This window comes from Elgaria multicarinata, chromosome 1 (genome assembly GCF_023053635.1).
Source record: "Elgaria multicarinata webbii isolate HBS135686 ecotype San Diego chromosome 1, rElgMul1.1.pri, whole genome shotgun sequence".
Taxonomy (NCBI): domain Eukaryota; kingdom Metazoa; phylum Chordata; class Lepidosauria; order Squamata; family Anguidae; genus Elgaria; species Elgaria multicarinata.
The window spans coordinates 97,054,090-97,075,597 of NC_086171.1; the positions used below are offsets into that span (position 1 = coordinate 97,054,090).

Sequence of the window (21,508 nt, forward strand, 5' to 3'; positions counted from 1 at the left end):
CAACCCTTCTGTCACATGGCAACCTTCAGTCTATAGGAGAACATGAACAGCATCTAAATCTTCTTTTTTGTTTTCCCCAAATATAAACCAGGAACAAGCAAAATTAAAAGGGCATGGGGGGGGCATTTTGAGTTCACTGGGGAGGGAAAATTCATGAGAGCTGTGTGTGTGTGTGTGGGATATCCCCTGTACCTTTATGTGTTAAAAATGTCCTGCACCAAGTTCAGTGTTGTCTCCACTGACTGCCAGAGGCTCTGCAGGGTTTCCTAGCCCTCTGGAAATGCTGTGGATTGAACTTTGGACCTTCTTCATGCAAAGGCTTCTTCTTGTGGCAGAGCTTCTTCTTGCCCTCTACCACTTCTCTCTGGTCCCTCCTGAATGGTGCTTCAAGGTGTTCTTTAATTACATGCACAAATATAGTGGCCCTGTTCAAGCATCACACTAAGCCATGATGGTTAAGAATTTTGAGCTAACCATGATGGTTTAGCTTGCCACGTGTAGAGTGTTTTTCTAACCATGACTGTTAGGGCAGTACGACAATGGAATCAGTTACCTAGGGAGGTTGTGGGCTCTCCCACACTAGAGGCATTCAAGAGGCAGCTGGACAACCTTCTGTCAGGGATGCTTTAGGGTGGATTCCTGCATTGAGCAGGGGGTTGGACTCAGTGGCCTTATAGGCCCCTTTCAACACTACTATTCTATGATTCTATGGTGGCTACATAACTACAGTTTAAGTATCCTCACTAACCATGCATTACAAAAGGGTTAGTGGCCCTAATAATGGATTAGTGAGTCCTCTGTCTGGCTCCTATTGTTAACCAAGCACACTGCCATAGAGCTCGGCAGCAAGAGTGGCCAAAAGCAGCAGCGCCACTCGTACCATCGTGCAGGATACTGTATGTGAGTGTGAGTTAGTCAGAGTTGGGTTCTGTTAGAGTCTGGAATTAAGTTCTTTTGGAGTCAAGGGTTAGGGTCTGTTAAAGAGAGTTAAGATTTGGGGTTTGTCTGTGAAGGGTCTAGTAAGAGTGTAGGAACAACCACTTTTATTATTTTGGGAACAGAGTGATTGGGAGGAGAGAGTGAAGAACAGGGGGTGGCGCAGGCAGGATCGCAGTTGAAACTGAGTGAAACGAACAAGCATTTGAACCTGATGAAACCATAAACTTTGAAACTGCATAACCTTTCTCATTGTTAATGAAAGTTATTTCTATTTCACAAACTAGAGTGGATTGTTGGAATACCTGAGGTAGGGTACAGTGAACAATGGTGGTAGCAGTGAAGGAATAGGGAAAATATAAAGTGCTGGGCTGGCTGCTGTGACACCAAAAAAGGGCCCGTGAGTCACAGAGTCAGGGTGCAGCATAGTTGGGATCCTTTGATTTAAGAAGAGAAATAAAGGAGGACCAAAGGGGCGGCATCACAGTGAACACGCTGTGGAGTGTGGCTCCATGGTTGTCAGGCGGGAGCGCTCCATGTGCTTATTGCTGACCACCATGCACTGTGGTTAGCCGAACCACCCTTCCCCAAGCTATGTCTTAACAGGGCCAGTAAATGCCTCCTGTTTATAAGAAACAAAATTATTTATGAATTCACTTGCAAAGTGGGTGACATATCAACAAATAATAACTCTTAACTTTTTAAAAAGAAATATAATTAGTAAAGTTTTTACAGACTTCTTAAAGACCTAGAAAATTTGTTCAGATAATCTTTCCTTCGTAGAGTCTAGGACTTGCCCCTACTGTCTGGACATCCCAATATGAGGAGTGTTCTTGGCAGATCTTAGGGAATAAACAGAATTTACAGGAAGCTCCTTTGGATATCCTGGTTCCAGGCTGTTTTAAGTTTAGTCAAAACAACAACAAAAACAACATCCACAAGATGGAAATAACTTTAATTGTGCAATCTGAATAAGTAATTAAGAACTGCACAAATTTATTAACAAATTTAGAATATAGAGCTAAATAAAATCTGCTTTATACTTTGAAAAAAACTATGATTTTCAGGTGCTAGTTCTATTGCAGATTCTCCTTCATTCAATTTTTCTTCAGTTTCTAAAACCAGCATGTTAAAACATAAGAACCGCCATGCTCAGTCAGACCATTCTGTTCCATAGTGGCCAACCAGATGCCTGTGGGAAGCCCACACACAAAACGTAAGTGAAATAGCACAGGGACACTGGCTTACATGCACACCAACATCCCGAATACACAGCCTACACAAGTGCAGGCAAATGGCTGCATGGGGCTACATATATATCTGAAATAGATACATGGGTGACAGCATTAGACATCTGAGGGATGGATACATTTAAACAGAAATGAATTCCAATCTGTCGGTGATTGTTTCCTCACATAAGAACATAAGAAGAACCATCCAGCCCAGAATTCTGTTCATGCAGTGGCCGACCAGTTATTAACAGGAAACGCTCAAGCAGGACATGAATGCAACAGCACCCCCACACCCATGTGCCCCAGCAACTAGTGTACATAAGCTTAATGCATCTGGTTACTGATGGTAGCATAGAGGCATCAGGATTAGTAGCCATTGGTAGCCTTCTCCAGGAATTTGTCTAACCCCCTTTTAAAGCCATCCATATTGGTGGCCATTGTGACGTCTTGTGATAGCAAATTTTAGAGTTTGACTATGCACCATGTGAAGTACTTTCTTTTGTCTGTCCTGATTCTCCCAGTGATCAGCTTTATGGGATGGCCCTGGGTTCTAGTATTATAAGAGAGGGAGAAAAATCCCCACTGAACCCCATGGCTTTCTGAGTAAATACGCATAGGACAATGCTGCATGATGCCCTATTTGACCACTTGCCGTCAACTGTTTCTAAAAGCATTCATGTCCAAATAGTCCAGCAGCTTATAAGTACACTTTGATCAGAGTAGAAGATTTTACTTAGAATCAAACTTCCAAATGGAGGTCTGGATGGCTGACTCAGTCCAGTCTTATGTGGAGTTAGCTTGCTTGAGCTCACTGATTTCAGTGGATTTATTTGTGGAATAAATGCATGGGAATGGACTGTCTTTTATTTATTGTTTTCTTGACAAGAAACTCTGTGCCTTTAACAGCTAAACAGTAACAGTTCAGGAAGTGCAGTTTCCTCAGTACTGCAGCATCAGTGATGGAGAAAGCTTTACCTACTGAATTTCTGTCAGTCATATAGTTATTAGGAGTTCAGAGAAGAGCTAAAATACATTTGCTTCCAAAAATTGTCATAGTTATTCTTTACAAATTTTGCTAGGGAATAAATATTTGTCATCCAGATTTGACATTCAGTGATTTTCTTCTCCTAATAGTTTGATTGATATTGATAGTAAACTTACAGTGTTGTTTAGTATTTGACAGTATTAAGAGCTGAAATGCAACGGGATTCCAGAGTGGATTTCAAACTTTCTTCCCAAATCAACTTGACTGCTATGGAGCCCTACAAGTTGCAGAGGATCTTGGGCTTGTCCTAGGAATGCACAGTCAGTTCACAAGAGAACACTTGTGAGAATCACTATCCCCATCATGGAATGGGAATGTGCTCTCAAACATTCTGTGGTGCCTACACAATGCAGAAGAAGACCAGTGGCAGTGGTTAGCAAGCAGACTTTCAGGAAGCTTGTCTCCATTATGGATCTGTCCCCAATGAGGAACAGTTGAGACATTTCCAAAGAAGGGTGACCTGGAAGACAGTTGGAAAACTTTTTGATCTTTTAATGCCTTTTCTATTATATAGCATTTAACAGGTAACATGCAATCATAATTAGTACTTGGCAGTAATTGATCGCTGACAGCTTATGACATTTCACACCTGAAGACTACTAAATTCAAGAAATGCCAAAGAAGTCTAGAACATTCAAACTTTCAACATCTAAGGGAGGAAATAAAATCCCATGAATTTTAAATATTTGCGCATATTTGTTTCAGCTTTAGTAGAGAACCACTTGCAGAAAAAATGTAGCACAGGAATGATGAGACTAGTTATGGAGGTGCAAAGGCACAAATGAGGTGAAATTCCTTGACAAGGAAATTTTGTGGCCAGATTCCCATTTGAAGCCACCATTTAGATATTGTATGAGTGTCTGCAGTGACTGGAGTTTATCAAAAATTGAATGTTCATATGCATGAGGTTGACACCATTATGCTGGCATTTCCAGAGGGTATTAATGGATATTTATTTATTTATTTCATTTCATTTCTATACCGCCCAATAGCCGAAGCTCTCTGGGCAGTTCACAAAAATATGCACATGCATGTTACATGCAATATGAACATGCCCAGGCATCTGTAGTGCAACTCAGATGGAAGGGGCACTTTTGCAATCTCCCCCCACCCACAGTCCCCAACTCCACAAAGTAATTTAGTTGAAATGAGAGGGGGGAAAGGCCATCACCGCAAGTGTCTACTCCAGCCTTTTCCAACTAGATACCCTCCAGATGTTTTGGACTTCAACTCCCAGCAGCCCCAGCCAGTATGGCCAATGGTCGGGAATGCTCGAAGTTGTGGTCCAAAACATCTGGAGGGCACCAGGTTGGGTAAGTCTGATCTAAGTAAAGTGATTACAGAGAACACGTTAGTTTCAGTACAACCTGCTCAGCCGTCTTTGGCTTCAAAATGCCCACTTTCGAGTCTGGATGGCCAGATTATGGGATGGACTGGACTGGTAATCAAGGCCTAGGTTTCTTGTTCTGCTTACTAAGAACATCAAGTTGGCAAAAAAACACACAAAAAACTAAGGTCCCTGGACTTTTGGATGAAGAGAACTGCACCAGAAGCTCTAGATGGTTGTTATCTGGAGGACTGTGGAGGTCAGGTGCAACTCAGGTACAGAAGGCAGGTTTTGGCCCAGGTGGAGAAAAGGCCAAAATTGGTCTCTTCTCTGAAAGGGTGAAACACCTTTTCTGTTGAAAGGGTGGCTTTCAACAAAATATGCTCTTGCTTCTCAAGTTAAGACATTGAGGGATTTGTTCATGAACCTGATTTAAAGTGCTTCCTTGTGTAGAACTTCAACAGAAGGGACAAAAGTTGAGGATAAAAGCCCCTCAGCCCATGACAATCGGCACCACTGACTAGGAGGGATGCAATACCCCCATGTGTGCAGAGCAAGGCTAGCAATGGAAGGAAAGGGAGCTCTGCTCTTGGAGCAGTGATACCTGTCTCCTGGTGCTTGGATTTTGAATTGCACTTTGGGTCTCCAACAGCTTTACTACAGGTGAAGGCACCTGTAGTGATCAGAATCAAGGAAGGAAGGAAGGACTGGCTTGAAGCACTGCTGTATTCCAGCAAAGGAAGAGCATTATTCTGCTCTGCTCATGGAGCAGATCCAGGGAGAATTCTTTCTGGAATTCCATCCCAGGAATGGATCCTGAGAGAACACCTAGAGGGGTTTAATTAGCTGTGCAATTTCAGCCTCACTAATCCCCACATTCCCCACATTCAAGTTGTGCAGATTATCTTTGCCCATCTTGGTTTCCAGTCAGTCTACATAGAGGGACTGGTGCAGGGCCAGCCCAACTTGTGCATTCCCAATGGTTGGCTATTGCATAGTAAGTTCAAGTATGCTGATGGAAAAGGTAGCTGCTTTTTCTCAGGATACTTCTTGCCATAACATATCCAGAGGATATGCGGATGCGGTTTGTCCCAGCATCTGCCTCAGAACATCTTACAAGGGAACAGTTACAGTGACCTCCTGACTCTGCAACTGAAGCATGGCTACTGGTGAAAGGAGACAATTCTACTCGAAGGACAGCAAGTCTGGGCTGTGCCCTTCCCTTTCTAGAGTGGATGTCTTTGCCTTGGAGGGATCCGTGCTGCTTTGGAACTGGTGTTCAGGAAGGCTCTTGCCAGCACTTGAGTTGAGTTGTAGAGCCAAATTCTCTGGGTAAGGTGGAGAGGATATTCTGTAAGCAATGCTCAGCTTGGGCTCTAGGTTCTCCTCATGAATGAGGTCAGGTACACCAAAGGCCCTGCTGGGACTGCTTCCAACCTCCTCCTGTGCCAATGAACCAGTCTCTTGCCATGCCACCTCTGTCCTGGTGGGTTGGCATGCATGTTCCTGGCTTTCCCCTGGAAAGGAGGCTTCTAAGCTGCCCACCAATGGTTGGGAAGCAATCAGCATATCTTGAGTGGTCTTCAGAGCTCTTGGGGTGCGCTTTTTGGTAATCAGTGGAGGTGGGTTGAGCCGGGGAATGGCATCAGTTGGTGGCTGCCTACAAGCACAAGAAAACGTGTTTACAGGAAGGACAGTGCCAGAATGGTGAATGATCAAATCTTTCAAAAAGTGTGACTTGGAACCAATCCCTAATTTGCAGCTTCTTCCCAAACAATAATATGGTCAGTCTAAAAGCTGTCCCTGGCAGTGAAGAAATGGTTGCTGCTTTCAACAAGGCAAGAACATGAAGCCTTCAGAAATCAACAGTCACCATTTCTCCTGTCAGCATAGCACAGCTTGAAAACTGCCACAGCCCCTCTCTCAGCTCTCCTGAGAACAGCCCTCAAAGAGTGCCAAAAACTTCTTTGCCCCCCATGGAGTATCTCTCCATCTTCACCTAAACGTAGTGTGCTACTTTCTGGTACAAAAGTAATTCAAAGGCAGTGATAGATCGAACTGCTTAGTTCCACAACAACCCTTTCTTTTCACTGGCAGAGTGGAGAAAGCCATAATTCCAGTTTTGGCATGCCCTGAACCTCTAATTGGTTGCACCTGCCACATAACTGCCCATGGCATGTTTATAGCTGTGCTTGGTTTTAGAGGGGACAAGGGAACAGGAAGAGGCCACTGCTTTTCCTGCTGCAGCCCCATTTCTGTACCCCTGACCTGGGAAAGCTGCAAAGAATGGTGGCCAATAAGGCCCCTGGAGCCACTTACCCCTGTGCCCGGCCCTGGACTCCCAGCAGTGCGCCTTGTCCGCATGGCAGTGCTGCCCCTGCGCTCTCATTGACTTCTGTTGCTCCAAAGCTGCTGTGGCTGGTGGGCTCTTTCCTGCGCAGGAAATCGTTGACTTTTGCACCAACAGTCTTGCTGAGGTTCTTGAGGTGGTGGCTGCCACCTCCCCAATCTGGCGGGCCTCTCAGATTCACGCCTGGGGATGATCGGGTGTGCAGCGAGGCAGATTTGGCAACTGGCAGCTTTGGTGCAGAAGTAGTGTTTGAATTCTCAAACATGCTTTGGTCAACTATAAAAGAAAGCAAACAACACCTATATGAGTAGGGCAAGTGTCAGCCAGAGAAATCTGGCATGGAATTCTGAGAATCTCAGGTTCCCCTCCCCACCTTTTTAAAGAAACATTTTTAGCCCTTTTGTTTGTTTGTTTTTAATTTACATTGATATCCTGACTTTTCCCTTCTTGCAAGGAACCCAAGGTAGCTCACATGGCGGTCCTCCTTTCCACTTGATCCTCACAACAACCTGTGAGGTAGGTTAGGCTGAGAGTCAATGATGGCGAAGGTCATCCAGTGAGCTTCATGATCGATCATGGCATGACTAGAACCCAACTCTCCCAAGTCCCAGTCAACACTCTAACCACTACACCACACTGCTTTACAATGATATTTTTTAAAATGTACAAGTGTCTATAACTAGCTCTGGTGTCCAGTGTGTTTTGTGGCTCTCTGTTCCTCCTCCTGCATGTTCTCTGCTAACTTTTTTCTGATTTCTCCATCACTGGAGAACACTTCTCACTGCTGCTTGCAAATACAAAACCTTGAACTTGGTTTTCTGAGCAACACATCCTAAAATAGTTAGGAAAACCCTCTTCTTCTGCCTGAGAAGGACATTACCCTGGCTGAAGGCAAAAAAAAAAAGGCCTTGTGCTTCATAGCTCTGCCCTTCTGCTACAGGTCAGATCTCTCGTATGCCTTGTCAATGTCTCCTCTTCTATCAGCAACGTTCTGCTAAGTGTAAAGGACACTAAATAAACTAACTAATAGTAGTAGAGGTAATTGTAAAGCACATGGTTTCATATACAATACATAGACAAGTGCCAACCCTTGAGGACAACAGGAAAATGGGGAGACAAGGATGGCAAAGGGATACATGTGAGCAAACGTAAATATGTGTGATTAAACCTTGATTATATTTGTGATTTAGGGTTGAGGGGTTAAGCAAAAGGCCTTGTGAAAAGTACGTTTTAAGGAGGGATTTGGAGGAAAGGACAGAGGTGGCTCTATGAACATGTTCAAGGAGAGATTTGAGGCAGTGCAAGATTAGAGATGTGGCATGTGAAATGGTCCAAACAACAGAAGAAAGAAATAATTTTGACAGCAAAGTTTTGGTGGGGGTAAGAGGACTGACATGTGATCAGAGTTGAGAAGGTTGCAGTAGAACCATATACACAAAAAGAAATGTGATGCAATCATACATACAATCATATCAAGTTGCTTTTGCTAGCATGCTGTATAAATTCACACATATATGAATTGGTGCATTTTGATACAGTCACTTGTACAATCTCATAAAGATTGCTTTTTGGCATTTACAGTGGAAGTGGAGCACATTCTAGACATCTTGAGGCAAAGGGAAGAAGGGGCCCTTGCAACTCTGCTATTCTATGATTCTATGAGATTGGCTTGAGGGCGAGAATCAGTCCAGAAGAGTGATGGCTGTTGCTGTTGTTTTGGAAGAATGCACGAGACAGTGGTATGTTTGAACGCAGCAGGAAAAGAGCCAAAGCAGAGGGATACATTGGTAGAGAAGGAGATTATAGTTGGGGAGACGGCAACCAGGAGTTTGGAGAAAATGGGGTCAAGGAGACATGTTGAGGGGTGAGATAGGGTTGAAGTGGAAGGAATAGAGGTGAGGAGTGGAACGACAGGGTGTGGAGGGAGGTGGAGATATTGCACTGGAGAACGTTGCTTTTAGTGCTGAAGAAAGGGGCAAGATGGAAAGTGGGAAGGAAGCCGAGGGTCAGGCCTTAGGTGTGCATCAAAGGTAGAAAAGAGGCACAAAAGATGGTGAGAGTGAGCGTAGATCAGGGTAGTGTAATCTGGCAAGGCAGATGGAAGAGAAGGAGACCTAATTTAAAATAAAGTCAGCCATTGACTTGGGTTTCCTATAGAGGCATTTGGCAACCCAGTAGCACGAATGGAGATAACAACTGAAGGGAGCAAGCTAGGGATGAGAGTTAATGGGATCAACACTTTGATGGGATAGTGAGGCAAGAGAGTCAGGAGTTTAGGACAATGAGAAAATGAAGCTGTAGACTGCAGAGTTTATGGAGTGAGAACAAGTGACATAGAAGCTAAGAGAGCCAGGCTTCTAAGAAAGCCGCTGCATCAATGGTCATAGTAAGAACAAGGGGCAGAACAGGAAAAAGGTGACGAGGTGCTGAAACGGAGATAGTCAGGCACCAAGTGTATTTTAGGGAACACAAGACCAAGAGAGTGGCCATGGCAAGAAGTGAGGTATAAGGTCAAAGGCACAGGCTGGAGGAGCAGGAGGAGGGAGGCGGTGGCTCTATCAGTGAGATTGTGAATGACGCTTGGTGGAGGTGGAGGGAATGAAATCAAGGTCAGACATGAAAGCTGAAATGGCTCCAGGGGGTGGCAATATTGCACAGTGATGCCCGGGGTGGGGGGAATGAAAAGCTGGATAGGGGAAGCCAAAATGGCAGCTGGCTGGAGGAGAGAAGGAGCTTTAGGGGTGGGAGCGATTACTTCAATAGACTCCCCCACTCCCACCCCGCTAGCAAGGGGAGCATTTGAGTAGAGGATGAAATTGAGTAGAGGATGTCCTTGTCACAAGGACACTGACAAGAGGGGGATATTGATGTGCTTGGCTGAGCAGTGGACAAGTGCTCTTGCACTCTTAGGCACTTCTGCAAGACATAGAAAAAAATTGTGAGGGACCAATTTTAATTTTGTAATATTAGATTACTTGATTTTTAATTTTATCAGGTGTTAATTTTGTGTGTGAGCCTCCTTAGGAGTACTTTTCCTCTGAAAGGCAGATACTGGTAAAATATAATACAGTTTCTTCCCAATACATTTCCCTTTTTTCACTCTTAACCCAGATTTGATCTTCTGGCGTTGCTGTTCTGGCTCCCTTCCCCCTCCCCCGCTTCCTCATTTCCCAACAACTGTGAAGGTGGTATTGGGTTAATCACTCACCTTGCTGCTGCTACCTACTATTCTATTCCCTTTCTCTTTGTCGTTTTGAAATTATATTTTATTTTCTACATTAATTATTTGATATAATTTACTCCATTTCAAGTTTCTATAATCTATTGCCCCCCTGGATTTCCCTTCTACTCAGCATTTTCTCTGCTTGGTTTGTCTTGCTTTTTCTGCTCAGTCTGCCGGCCATATGAATGTTGCTTTTCCCCTCCTCTGATCGCTGCATTTCTCTTTTACCCAGGTTTCTTAATTCTTTTCTCTTCCTGACTTTTTGGTGCCTTCCTGTCTATTATTCTTATATCTCATCCTGACTCTGTTCTCTCTTCTTCTTACTTCTGTTCATAACTTTGTCAACCATTTACAATGCATGTCAATGTGGTCATGTCTCCCTTTTTTCCATTGACTTCCTTGTTCATTAAAGATCCACTATGCACTTTATCTTTCGTTACTCCTAGATTATTCGGGCTCAAATCTCCTTGTCAAGTTTAAGATTTCAGCCACTGCTTGCCTTCATCCTTTTCATCTTGGTTGCTCCGTATTACTGAGAGGTGGATGAGTTTCATCCCCTAAACCTCCCCAGTCATTTCATTTATGCATTTATTGCAAAACATCTAGGCTTTCCCTGAAAAACCCTCTTCCATCACCCACCCCCTTACCCTCCTTTCCTTTTGTTTCCTGTCTTTTTGTGAGCATTTGACCTTGATTGCTTCCTATCTTGTTACAGATGATAAATTAGATAGATGAAGCTACGGTGCATCACGAACTCCACCAAACCATCTTAATTAGCATATGCACTGTGAAACTGCAGCCTTCCTACACGTCGCACTTCAGGAAGGTTTCAGCATCAGATCCATTCAGAAATGCCTTTTGAACTTGCCACCACACTAAAATGGTGTGTGATGTCAGCAAATGATATCACAATGCCAGCTATCTGGGTAGTAATTTATACTGAAATATTTTTGCACAACGAAGGAGCCCGTTTAGTTGAGCAGTATCTGAGAGAAAATGGAACAATTTCCCCTGCTGACAATCTCTGGGTCACGTCTCTCCAGCTTTGCCCTGAAGGGTGTACCTGATTTAACACGCTCTTTACACACAACCAGCTTGCCAGGTGAGCTGGGGATGGGGAGAGAAGGGGTACCCAGTAAACCTTGAACAGGAGAAATGCTGTCTGAATGAAATGTGAAGTAATAGCAGGAGTAATCTGGGAAAAGCTTGTTGCTACCTTGGAGCTGTTGAAGCGATTAATTTTATCATTTTGTACCATGGTAGCATCCTTCTGGAAGTACTTTGCTCTTCTGGGAAGCACCTGGTCATTGGCAAGAAGGCTGTGGCCACAGGCCAAGAGAGGAGATGAAGGCTCTGATGCGGGAGCTCACTTCCTGCTCTGTAAGCTCTATTGTCAGGGTCATAGTTAGGCTGGAAGGGCCTCAAACTGACCTTTCCTACATAGCATGAGGTTGACATAGAAAGGCTGACATGGGGATGTGGTCAAACTGAGAGAACTAGGGAGCCCATGCTAGATCTTGAGATAGGTGGGTTCCTTTCTGCTTCTCTGTGGGTCTGTTTTCTCACAAATTAGCAAAAGAGAAGTGAAATGCCCTTCTGCTTTCCTGCTCTACTGTCTTGAGACTGGCAAAAACCCACACCCTTTCATGGAGGACAAAGTCAAAGCCAGAAAGGGGAGTGAGGAGACCTTCCAACCATCGTGTCTAGCCCCAGCAGCCTTAAGAAGCTGACTGGTATGTGTCCAATCAAAAGGCAGTAGGGACCAGGTGACTGGAAAAACTGGTATTCAGGTACAGGTTTATGGAGCTGCTAGTGGTGCTTTAGTTCTTTGACTCCTAAACTCCCAAAGTAGATTTCTAAAAGTTCCCAAAAGGAATGTTCTCAGATTGTATGTTGTCCAATACCACTGCTGGTGCATCAATGGCTTTCCTTGTGCTTGAAACACAGGCATTTCAAAGATATCAATTGTACCTGAGGTGCCCCATTTGGCCTTGAACCAATGTAGGCTGAGCTTGTTTGGTATGGCAACAACTGGTGAGATGTCTATTTTCTGTGGATGACAATCACAGCCCCAACATTTCCACATGTGCCCCAGTATGTGCCTCCTTCCAAGGCAAGGTACTATCTGGTCCATAGCCAGGCACTTCCTTCTTTAGGACCAAGGTGGCTCTAGGGAAGCCCCCGCAAACACATGTGGTCAGCTCAGTCCCTTCCTCTCAGGTGAGGAAGGATGGAAGCAAGATTAGCCTGTCATCCTTTGGTTCTGTGCATTTAGCGATCTTGATATGCTGTGACAAGTTTTTCTTATTTATCCATCACAAATTACAGAGGGCAGCAGAGCAGGGCAGCAAATAGTCCATCTTAATTTTGGGAAACAAATTTGGCCTGAGTGGATATGAATGTGCCTTGTACAACATTTTCAGTTCAGCATCTCTGCCAGCTTCCCCCAACGTAGTGCCCTCCAAATGTTTTGGCCAATGGTCAGTAATGCTGGGAGTTACAGCCCCAAACATCTGGAGGGCATCAGATTGGGGAAGGCTGCTTTGTGCCAGTTGTTGTTGTTTAAAGGGGAACAGCAAGGAAGGCCCTGCTGGTGAAGGTGCACTGAAAGCAGCAGACTGACAGTGTGAGCTGAAGGGAGATAGACGCACAGACTGCCCCACAGCAGAAGAACATAGACCTGAGATTAAAATAAACAAACATGGCTCTTAAACATAGGGCTTTGCTAGACCTACCTTAAAATCCAGCGGTGAGGAGGGGCCAGCCTGTGCTAGAAGTAGCGTGGGCTGTCACTCCTTTCCACACGTCAGACACGACGGGGTAAAGGAAAGCCCCGTTGTGTCCTCCATTTTGTCCGAGCCTTAAAGGGCCGGGTGCGCAGGAGTGCACCAGCAGCAAAGGTAGGGTTGTTTTTATTAAAAACAAAGTTCCCCGCCTCCCTGCCCCCAATTTCTCCACCCTGGCCACAATTCCCCCCAGCGATCTCCGGTTCCCCCTCCCCCGCAATCTCTGATTCCCATCCCCCATGGCTCCGATCCCCCCTGATCTCCCCCCCCCTGCCCTGATGGCCGTAGCACTCCTGTGGAGCGCTGTGCGCGGTCTGCCGCTTTTCCCAGCTACTTGCGAGTAATTGCGGTAGCCGGAAAAAGCGGCGGACCAGTCTACACACCCACGGTCTTGGGCTCAGCCTGAGACCGTAGGAAATATCGGGCCACAAGCGGTGCCGGTTACCCTGGGGCCAGGGAGGTTTGACCCCTGCCTGAGCCTGGGATCCCCTGTGCGTCATCTGGACGCACAGGGATGAGCCCGGGCCTTGCACCGGGCTAACCCCTTGTCTAGCAAAGGCCGAGTTGTTCATCCGTTTTAGAATTGAAGAGTCCCTCGGCATCGAACGGAAGGTCCTCGATGCGAGAGCGAGTCTCTGGAGTAAGGGTAGCTGAGCGAAGCCAGGCATGGCGGCGCAAAGCTATTGATCCAGTCATCAGTTTAGAATAGCAGTCTGCTTGGTGGCGGGTAGAATTAGTCTGGAGTTTAGACAGTCGGGAGGCTTGAGCCTGGAACGCGCGGGCAAGTTCTCGCTGGTCCTCGGGTAGATAGTCGCAAAGCGACCCGATTTTATCCCACAGAAACAGTTGGTAACGGGACATTAATGCTTGATAATTGGTAACTCTGAGACCAAGAGCTGCGGCTGAGTAGGCGCGGCGTCCCATAAAGTCTAAGCGTCTCCCCTCTTTATCTATTGGGGCAGTATGTGTCTTCTGGGACTTAGAGTGGGAGGATTCCACGATAATTGAGTTTGGTTTTGGATGTGAGAATAAGAATTCTACATCTTTAGTTTGAACTTTGTACATAGATTCTAACTTACGTGAAGTCGGTGCCATCGTTGAGGGTGAAGTCCAGGTTTGTTTTATTGTTTGAAGTAAGATGGGTGAAAAAGGAATCTCCACTGGAGTTGCTGATTCCGGGTATATCGCATCGAAAAAGGGGTCCTGGATCTGTTCCTGTTGCTGTTGAGCATCGGCTCCCAATGCTGTAGCCATGTGGAGAATTTGTTCCGCAAAAGACCCCATTTCCTCCGATGGAGATGGGTGGTCTTTAGTTCCGACTGCGTCGTCTGGGGACGGCATCGACGGGGGAGAAGTGGGTGCGGAAGATGCGTCAGAGTCATAATCTTCAATGGAAGGTTGAAGTATAGGTCTTGGTACCGTAGCCGCCGGAAGCTGAGGAAGCCGTTGGGAGGAAACCAGGAGCGAAGTTGAGCGTGGTGGAACTGGAGGTAGCTGTGTATCTTGTTCAACCTCATGAACGTAATGTTGCCGGTGATGTGTATCCGGATATGGATCATGGTATCTTTCTCTCCTATAGTGGGGAGAGTAGTCTTTGTGTGCATAATAGTAGTCAGAATATCTATCCCAATCATGAGGGGATCTAGACCGACTGCGATGTGGTACATGGTAGTACCGGCTGTAATGCTCCCTATAGTGAGGTGGGGAGCGTTGGCGTGATGTCGATCTAGGAGAGTATCGATCACGATAGTATAAGTCGTGCTCTCGTTGTATGGGTACGAGATTGTCTGAATGTGGTGCTTCTCTGTTCGATAGTTGTCGAGTTGGAGAGCGTTGGTGTCCACGATGTGCAGACGTAAAGGAGGGAGGTATTGCCTCGCCTTGCTTATCGTGTTGAGAGGCGGGAGATGGCGGGAGGGGTTCTGCTGTAGACAGAGGTTCCCTCATCTCGCCGTCGGACGTGGAAGAGAGAAGTTCAATGGTCGGGCGTTTAGCCAGGTTTGAACTCTCTGTTACTGCTGGCGATGCTTTCTTTTGTTTCTTCGTACGAGGTTCTGGAGGAGATTTGGCTTTCTTCGCCTTTTTGGAAATCTTCTTTGCTGTAGATACAGTAAGAGATCGCGAGGTCTATGCTGACGGTGGAATTGTTGTCGGTATCGACGTGGTGGTCGATGTCGAAGCTTTAGGTATCGAAGTTGTAGGGGACGCCATTTTTACGGGTTGGAGGGTTTGCTTCCAAAGTTGCGCTTTTAAGCGGTCTGAGCGATGGCGTCTGGTTTGTTTGGAGAAAGCCTGACAATGATGGCAGGTTTCTACAATGTGTGTCTCTCCGAGACAAAGGAGACAAAGAGAATGTCCGTCTGCTGCAGGTAGCTTACTGCTACAGCGGACGCATTTACGAAAAGGGGCCTTAAGGGCCATACAAAGTAGGATTTAGTAGAGGGATAGAGAGAGAATGAATAGCTAACTTTTTTTTTTTTTTAGGAGAAAAAAGGCGTGAGAATATAGAAGAAGATTGGAGTAGGAAAAAAGGAGTAAGATTGGAAGGAAAAAACTCAGCTACTGCAAAAAATCGAGGAGGAAACCTTTCGACGAGGCGCTAGGTAAGGCGGTCGCAAAGGAACTGAGGGTAAGGCGGGAACACGCTACGCATGCGCAGTGGATGGTGGGGGAGGGGTTCCCGCCTAAATAACGCTTTTTCTCAGCTACAAACCTTTCCGAGGCACAGGCTCGGCGCAAGCGCAGAGCCCATAGTGTGATGCACAGAGACCACGAAGAAGAAGGTTACCTGTTTCAATTGCTGAGGGGCAGAGTCAACTACCGGTCATGATCACATGATCCCAAAGTTGGAGGAGGGGATAGGCAAAACGGGTAACTTGGGATTCTGGGAACTTCTCTTTCTTAGTCTGAACGGACTTTTCCCAGTGTTTTTTAAAACAGTAGCCCCACCAAATGCACAAACACAACCTGAAATCGTATACTAAGCCAATAATAAGAGAGCACTGCTACCCACCCTAACTTTGGGGAACAACTGAAAAGATGTGGTGCAAGGGGATGAGCTCCCCTAGGGCATGCCATGTGGACGTGCCCCCACTCTCTCCTGTACTTGGAGGGCTATCAGAGCCCTCCAAAGAGAGTAACCCGGTGGAGCAATGCCTATCATGAGTTGAAGTGAGAGCTTTACTTCTTAGTAGAGCTCTCGTGGTGGAGCAATGGCTTTCATGAGTTGAAGTGAGAGTGTTGCTTCTTAAAAGACTGGTCACTAGGACCAGTCAAATTGGCAGCTGCTTCCCCCTCCCCTGGGCACGTCCCCCTATTACTGGTAAAAGACAGATATAGCCTTTTTAAAAAAGTTCTTGTTGTTTATTCAGCAACACTGCTGCTTTTAATTCCATCCCTCCTTTGTTTATTTATTTATTTATTCCATTTTATATGCATTACTGGCTTGTCCTTGGCTCACTTCCTTATGCCCCCAGAAATGTCTGCTGCCTGCCTGCCTTCCCTCCCTCCTCCCCTGCCCGCCTCGCAGGGATGTTGTGTGTGTCTGGCTTTGACTCAGGGGAGAAGTCCTTCCTGTGCTCAATTAGAGTTTTGGAAGTTCCAAATCCATTTTTCAAGTGTGGAAGAAGATTCATAGGTTTATCTCTACTCCCCAATTCATGGCATGTTGGGATTTCCTTTGAAATGGCCCCATTGAGATTTGCAGGTTTAAGCCCCGCCAAAAAACAGGGGATGATGGGATTGCCTTGTACCTTGGCATGATTGTGGGTCTAGATGGCATCTGTGAGTGTGCTCACTTCCCTTTTTTTTATCTGTCCAAAAGTCACAGAACAGTCCACGTCTGCAAATGGGTTGCCCAATTTTCATAAATTCCCCAAAAATCAGGGGATGATGGGACTGCCTTGAGTCTCAACGTGTGTGTGTATCCCTGGATAAGCTATCATGGTGGCGAGTTTGAGGTTTTTAACATGCACATTGACAGAGCTATCGAAAGGGGGTGCCCGATTTTCATAAATTACCTCCATGAGGTGTCATGGTGCCAATCTTGAGGTTTCTAACTTTAACAGAAAAAAAGTTGTATACTTTTTTAGCTTAATGCAAGCCTATGGGGGGGGGGGGAAACGGATCCGGATCCGGAGCTCCGCAGTGGATTGGAGCGGACATGGGCGGAGTGGGGGTGGAGCGGAGCAGCCCAATCAGCAAATCGCAGATCTGGAAGAGAAGCGGAGCGGGGGGTCCGTGCACACCCCTAGTAAAGAGATGAAACTAGGCTCTGTGAGAGCTCTTAAGTAGGGATTTAGCCATGCTAAGTTGGAAGCTGATCCCTTCATCCCTTATTTTTAAGGAAGTATTTTTTTAAAGTTTGAGGTTTTAAAATATTTTTAAAAAACTGGTCACTTTTAAAGATAAAGAGACAAAACTTGGCACTCTGGTAGCTCTTAAGTAGGATTTAGCCATGCCAACTTGAAAGCAGATCCCTTCAACCCTTGGTTTTTATTAGGATTATTCTTTTTATTAAAAAAATCCCCTAACCCCCACCCCACATCTGAAATTGTGCAGGACCTTTTCTCCTTTATTTTGCTGATGCACAGTTGTGCATCTTCAGTTTATTAAAACTGAGATCTGCTGTGTTCCCTCATCATTTGCTCTAATGGGGTGAAATGGGGGGGGTGTGCTCTCCCTATAAGAGGTCAGGCAAGAACAAACATAAAAATAATACCTTTATTATATATATATTATTCACAGCATATAAACTTGAGTCCTATCTTCAAAACAAGAGATACTAGTAGTAGTAATAGCCGACTTTTCTCTCCCTGCCCCTTCTTCTCTTGAGTTTGAGCTCTATCACATCATTTTTTTCCTGCTTTCCCACCGCTTTCTTACCTCCGATGCATAAGCGTGTTAAGCTTATGGGCCTTTTCACCTGAATATGCTGCTTTTTCGCTTGTTTGCTCTCCCACTCCACTCCGCCCCTTCTCTTTCTCCCTCCATTGGTTGCTCCTCCCCCCCTTTAACAGGACATATACAAGACAGGTCCTGTCAGATGAGTACTTTAATCAGATCGCCTTCCTGCCCGGCAAAAATGGAACAACCCTTTAGTCTAGCTTTTGGGGGGCATTGAGGGAGTACAATCCTGTCTCTGCAAAGATTTGGGCATTGTACGATTTAAAAAAATGCTTTCGAGCCTGAGATGCCAGGTTTGGATTTTATATTGAGGCTTGGAGCTGGCTGCTGCGAGAGATCGCTTTTCCCTGCCAGGACCTGATGCAATCCATTCAAGCCAAAAGTAAGGCTCCTGTCACAGCACATGACCCCACGAAAGGAATAAGTGGGAGTACAGCACTACACAGAGGCTTAAGTAGGGTGACCCTATGAAAAGGAGGACAGGGCTCCTGTATCTTTAACAGTAATGTAGAAAAGGGAATTTCAGCAGGTGTCAATTGAAGAGAGTAAAATTCACTCTTCATCACAACAGTTAAAGCTGCAGAAGCCCTGCCCTCTTTTGTATCTGGCCACTCTACTATAGCTAGTATAGCTTTAACTGTTGTGATGAAGAGGGAATTTCACCTTCTTTAATTGACACCTGCTGAAATTCCTTTTTCTACATTACTGTTAAAGATACAGGAGCCCTGTCCTCCTTTTCATATGGTCACCCTAGCTTAAGGGCACATTAAACATGCTTAGGGAAAATAATCCAGACTTTAGGCATTCTAGGAAAAGACAGAAAAGGCTGGGGAAGAGGCAGGGTGTCAGTAGGACAGGCATGGCATCATGTGAGTACCATGCTGCAAATCCACACACCAGGCATGGTGAGAATGCACTAAATCGTTGGTGTGGTGGAGCCCTTTACACCCAGCTGAGTTGCGTCCATACTTGCAGTACAGAGATCGGCCTTTGGCACAAGGTTCTTTTCCATATCCTAATATTGGCTTGTGAGACTGCATGGGTCTACACTGCCTGCCAGTCACTATCACCTCCTGGGACAACTCATTTACATGGAATGGTTTTCATTATTTTCATAAGCTGAGCCATTTCCCCCTAAATCCTTCCTTTCAGCCAACATCAATTTTTCAAGAAGTGAAGAAAATTGGTTGTAGTTTCATTCTAGTTCAGACACAGCTCCCATAATTTAAACATTTGGTACAAAGTCGACAGACATGGGGGACTTCGATTTTTGCAGGAGGTTAGTTTCTGAAAGTTCTGCAAGCTCTCTTGAGAGGTGAAGAGCATATGGGGAGTGGAACTTGGACTCTTTCTCGCTCCACGAGCTAGCAGACGAATGAGTTCCAGGGTGGGGAAAATGGGTTATATCATTTGCAATCCCTCCCCCTAAGCGCTGTGATTGGAGGGGGGACAGGGAGGAGACTGTGGCTATTGGTTAGCCACAGATGTCAGTCTCAAAACTACCCCTCCCTCACTCCTCGGTGACAGCGTCTTCCTAATATGGAAGCGTTCAGTTAGTTGTCCATCAACATGAAATGAGCCTTCACATCACCTAAAAAACCTTTGGATACCTATGGATCCATTTGGGGCTCTGAATGATCTTCTAATTGCACTGTGGGTTTCTGACAGTTTTAAAACTGCCCCCTAACCGCACCATGATTTTGGAGGTTCATGGGACCCCTGGATTTTTGGTGCGGAGCGCACCCCCCTCCTGCTTAACTATATATTGGTAACAAGAATGACAGTTTTAAGTTAAACATATTATTCAGACACACTTTGCTGCTTTCAAAGCTTCTCAGATTTTTGCAGTAGTTCAAACATTGTTGTACTAAGGACAGCCCCACTTTATGTGGCAAACATGTTTGCTGATTGTATGTTGGTTGTTCCTGCAGGAGAATGGAAGCTCTATGAAGGAGCTTCGGCTATTGAGCAGTATAAAAATGCAATAAATACATAAAATAAATAAATGTGGAGAACATATGTGTGTACAGGTATTTTTAAACATGCTGTACACATGGCTAGGGATCCTGGCCAATCAAGTTTCTGGTGCACAGATGTTTAAAGACAGGTGTATGATGCACACACTTTACATGTTTGCTGTGGAAACACTAATGCTTGCTGAGAAAAGTGTGGAGCAGCCCCAGGGACTGTCCTGACAGTGCCACATTGTTACCACGGGCACGAAAAACCTTGCGGTTCTGCTCCTGTGGGATTGAGCCAGGTAATCCCCACACCAAGGAGCAAGCATGGGGTTTACAGCACCCCCTCCCCTGTCCTTCCCTGGCTTAAAGAGAGTGTCTGTTGTCATAGAGCTGGAGCTGCTTTGCACTCTTGTTTCAAGGCTATGAATACTGGGATAAATAAATACACCTTCGGTTTTCTTCCATTTGTGATTGTCTGGAGAGTCTTCTCCCCACGCCAAAGACAGTGTATGGGTGTTCTGGGGCTATTTGGGTCGCCAATCGGGTCGCCATGTGCTTGGCCGTGCCTCCTTATTTAGGATGGAGCGAGAGGTTAGACAGCCCTGTTTTCCTCGCTCTATCCTGAAAAGTTGGGGTAGGTCCCCGATTTTAAAATGCAGGGTTTCTCTGGAAAGCTTCACAATGACTTCAAGGTGGCCACTGCATCGTATAATTGACACAGCACCACTGCAGAGACACCTCAGGGCTTCAAGAGGGTATAGGCAATCCCCGAGGGTTCTAACTGACTTGGCTGTTAGCTGGCAGTTGATCCTATTAGGGAGAGTTGGGAGATGATATGCCTGATTCCTTGCCAGCTGAAATCCCTTGCCAGCTGCAAAGGGGGTGGGGCTACTGTCCTGCCACCATTCTGCCAATATGGACAGTGCATTCATCTCTGGCTGCAAGAGTTTCCAAAGAGCTGTTAAGCATTTGGTAAAAGTAAAATTAAATTAGAAGCATGTGTGTGTGTGTGTGTGTGTGTGTGTGTGTGTTATGACTTGGAAGCAGAGGTGGTGGTGGGGAACACATATCCCAAAATAGGGTGGGATAGCTAATACCTCAGAACAGCCCTCCAGATGTGTTGGACAACAACCCCAAGAATTTCCCGGCCAGCTTCTGGGAGTTGTAGTCCAACAATTCTGGACGGCCACAGGTTGAGGAAGCTGCCTTAGAAGACAGAAACAAAATTCAAAATTATCTTGATAGGTTAGAAAACTTGGCAGAAAATAATAGAATGAAATCTAAGCTCTTCATTTAGGAGAAAAAAAAATCAAATACAGAGGTATAAGATGGGAGATTCCTGGCTTGGTAGTAGTAGTACAACCCGCCCCGCACACTCAGGTCCCCTGGGAAGAATCTACTTCAGTCAGTCAAAGTTCGTCTGACAAGTATTACCCAGAGGACCTTCTCTTCTGCTGCTCCCAGACTGTGGAATGGCCTGCTGGAGGAGACTCATCAACTTAACAGTCTATCAGCATTTAAGAAAGCTATTAAGACTGATCTCTTCCGGCAGGCCTACCCAGTGGAATTTTAGGGTGTTTTAATAATGTGTACTATGTTTTTAATCAATTTTATGTATTTATACTTATTGTTGTTCCCTGCCTCGATCCAAATGGAGAGGCGGGTAAAAAAAAAAGTATTATTATTATTATTATTATTATTATTATTATTATTATTATTATTATTATTATGGAAAAATATCTT

The 21,508-nt window shown here is 45.4% G+C and overlaps 1 protein-coding gene across 2 annotated transcripts in view; it reads right to left on the reverse strand.

The window, feature by feature from the left end:
• Positions 1–1,930: 1,930 nt before the first annotated feature.
• LOC134403118 (carboxyl-terminal PDZ ligand of neuronal nitric oxide synthase protein-like) overlaps positions 1,931–21,508 on the reverse strand; it is a 121,851-nt gene continuing 102,273 nt past the window's right edge. For both annotated transcript variants that reach the window (XM_063133234.1, XM_063133227.1), the window contains 2 exons: positions 6,860–7,166; positions 1,931–6,200 (listed from right to left, as the gene is read on the reverse strand). In XM_063133234.1, coding sequence (XP_062989304.1) covers positions 5,726–6,200; positions 6,860–7,166 — 782 coding nt within the window. In that variant the 3' untranslated portion in view covers positions 1,931–5,725. The remainder of the gene's footprint in view (positions 6,201–6,859; positions 7,167–21,508) is intronic.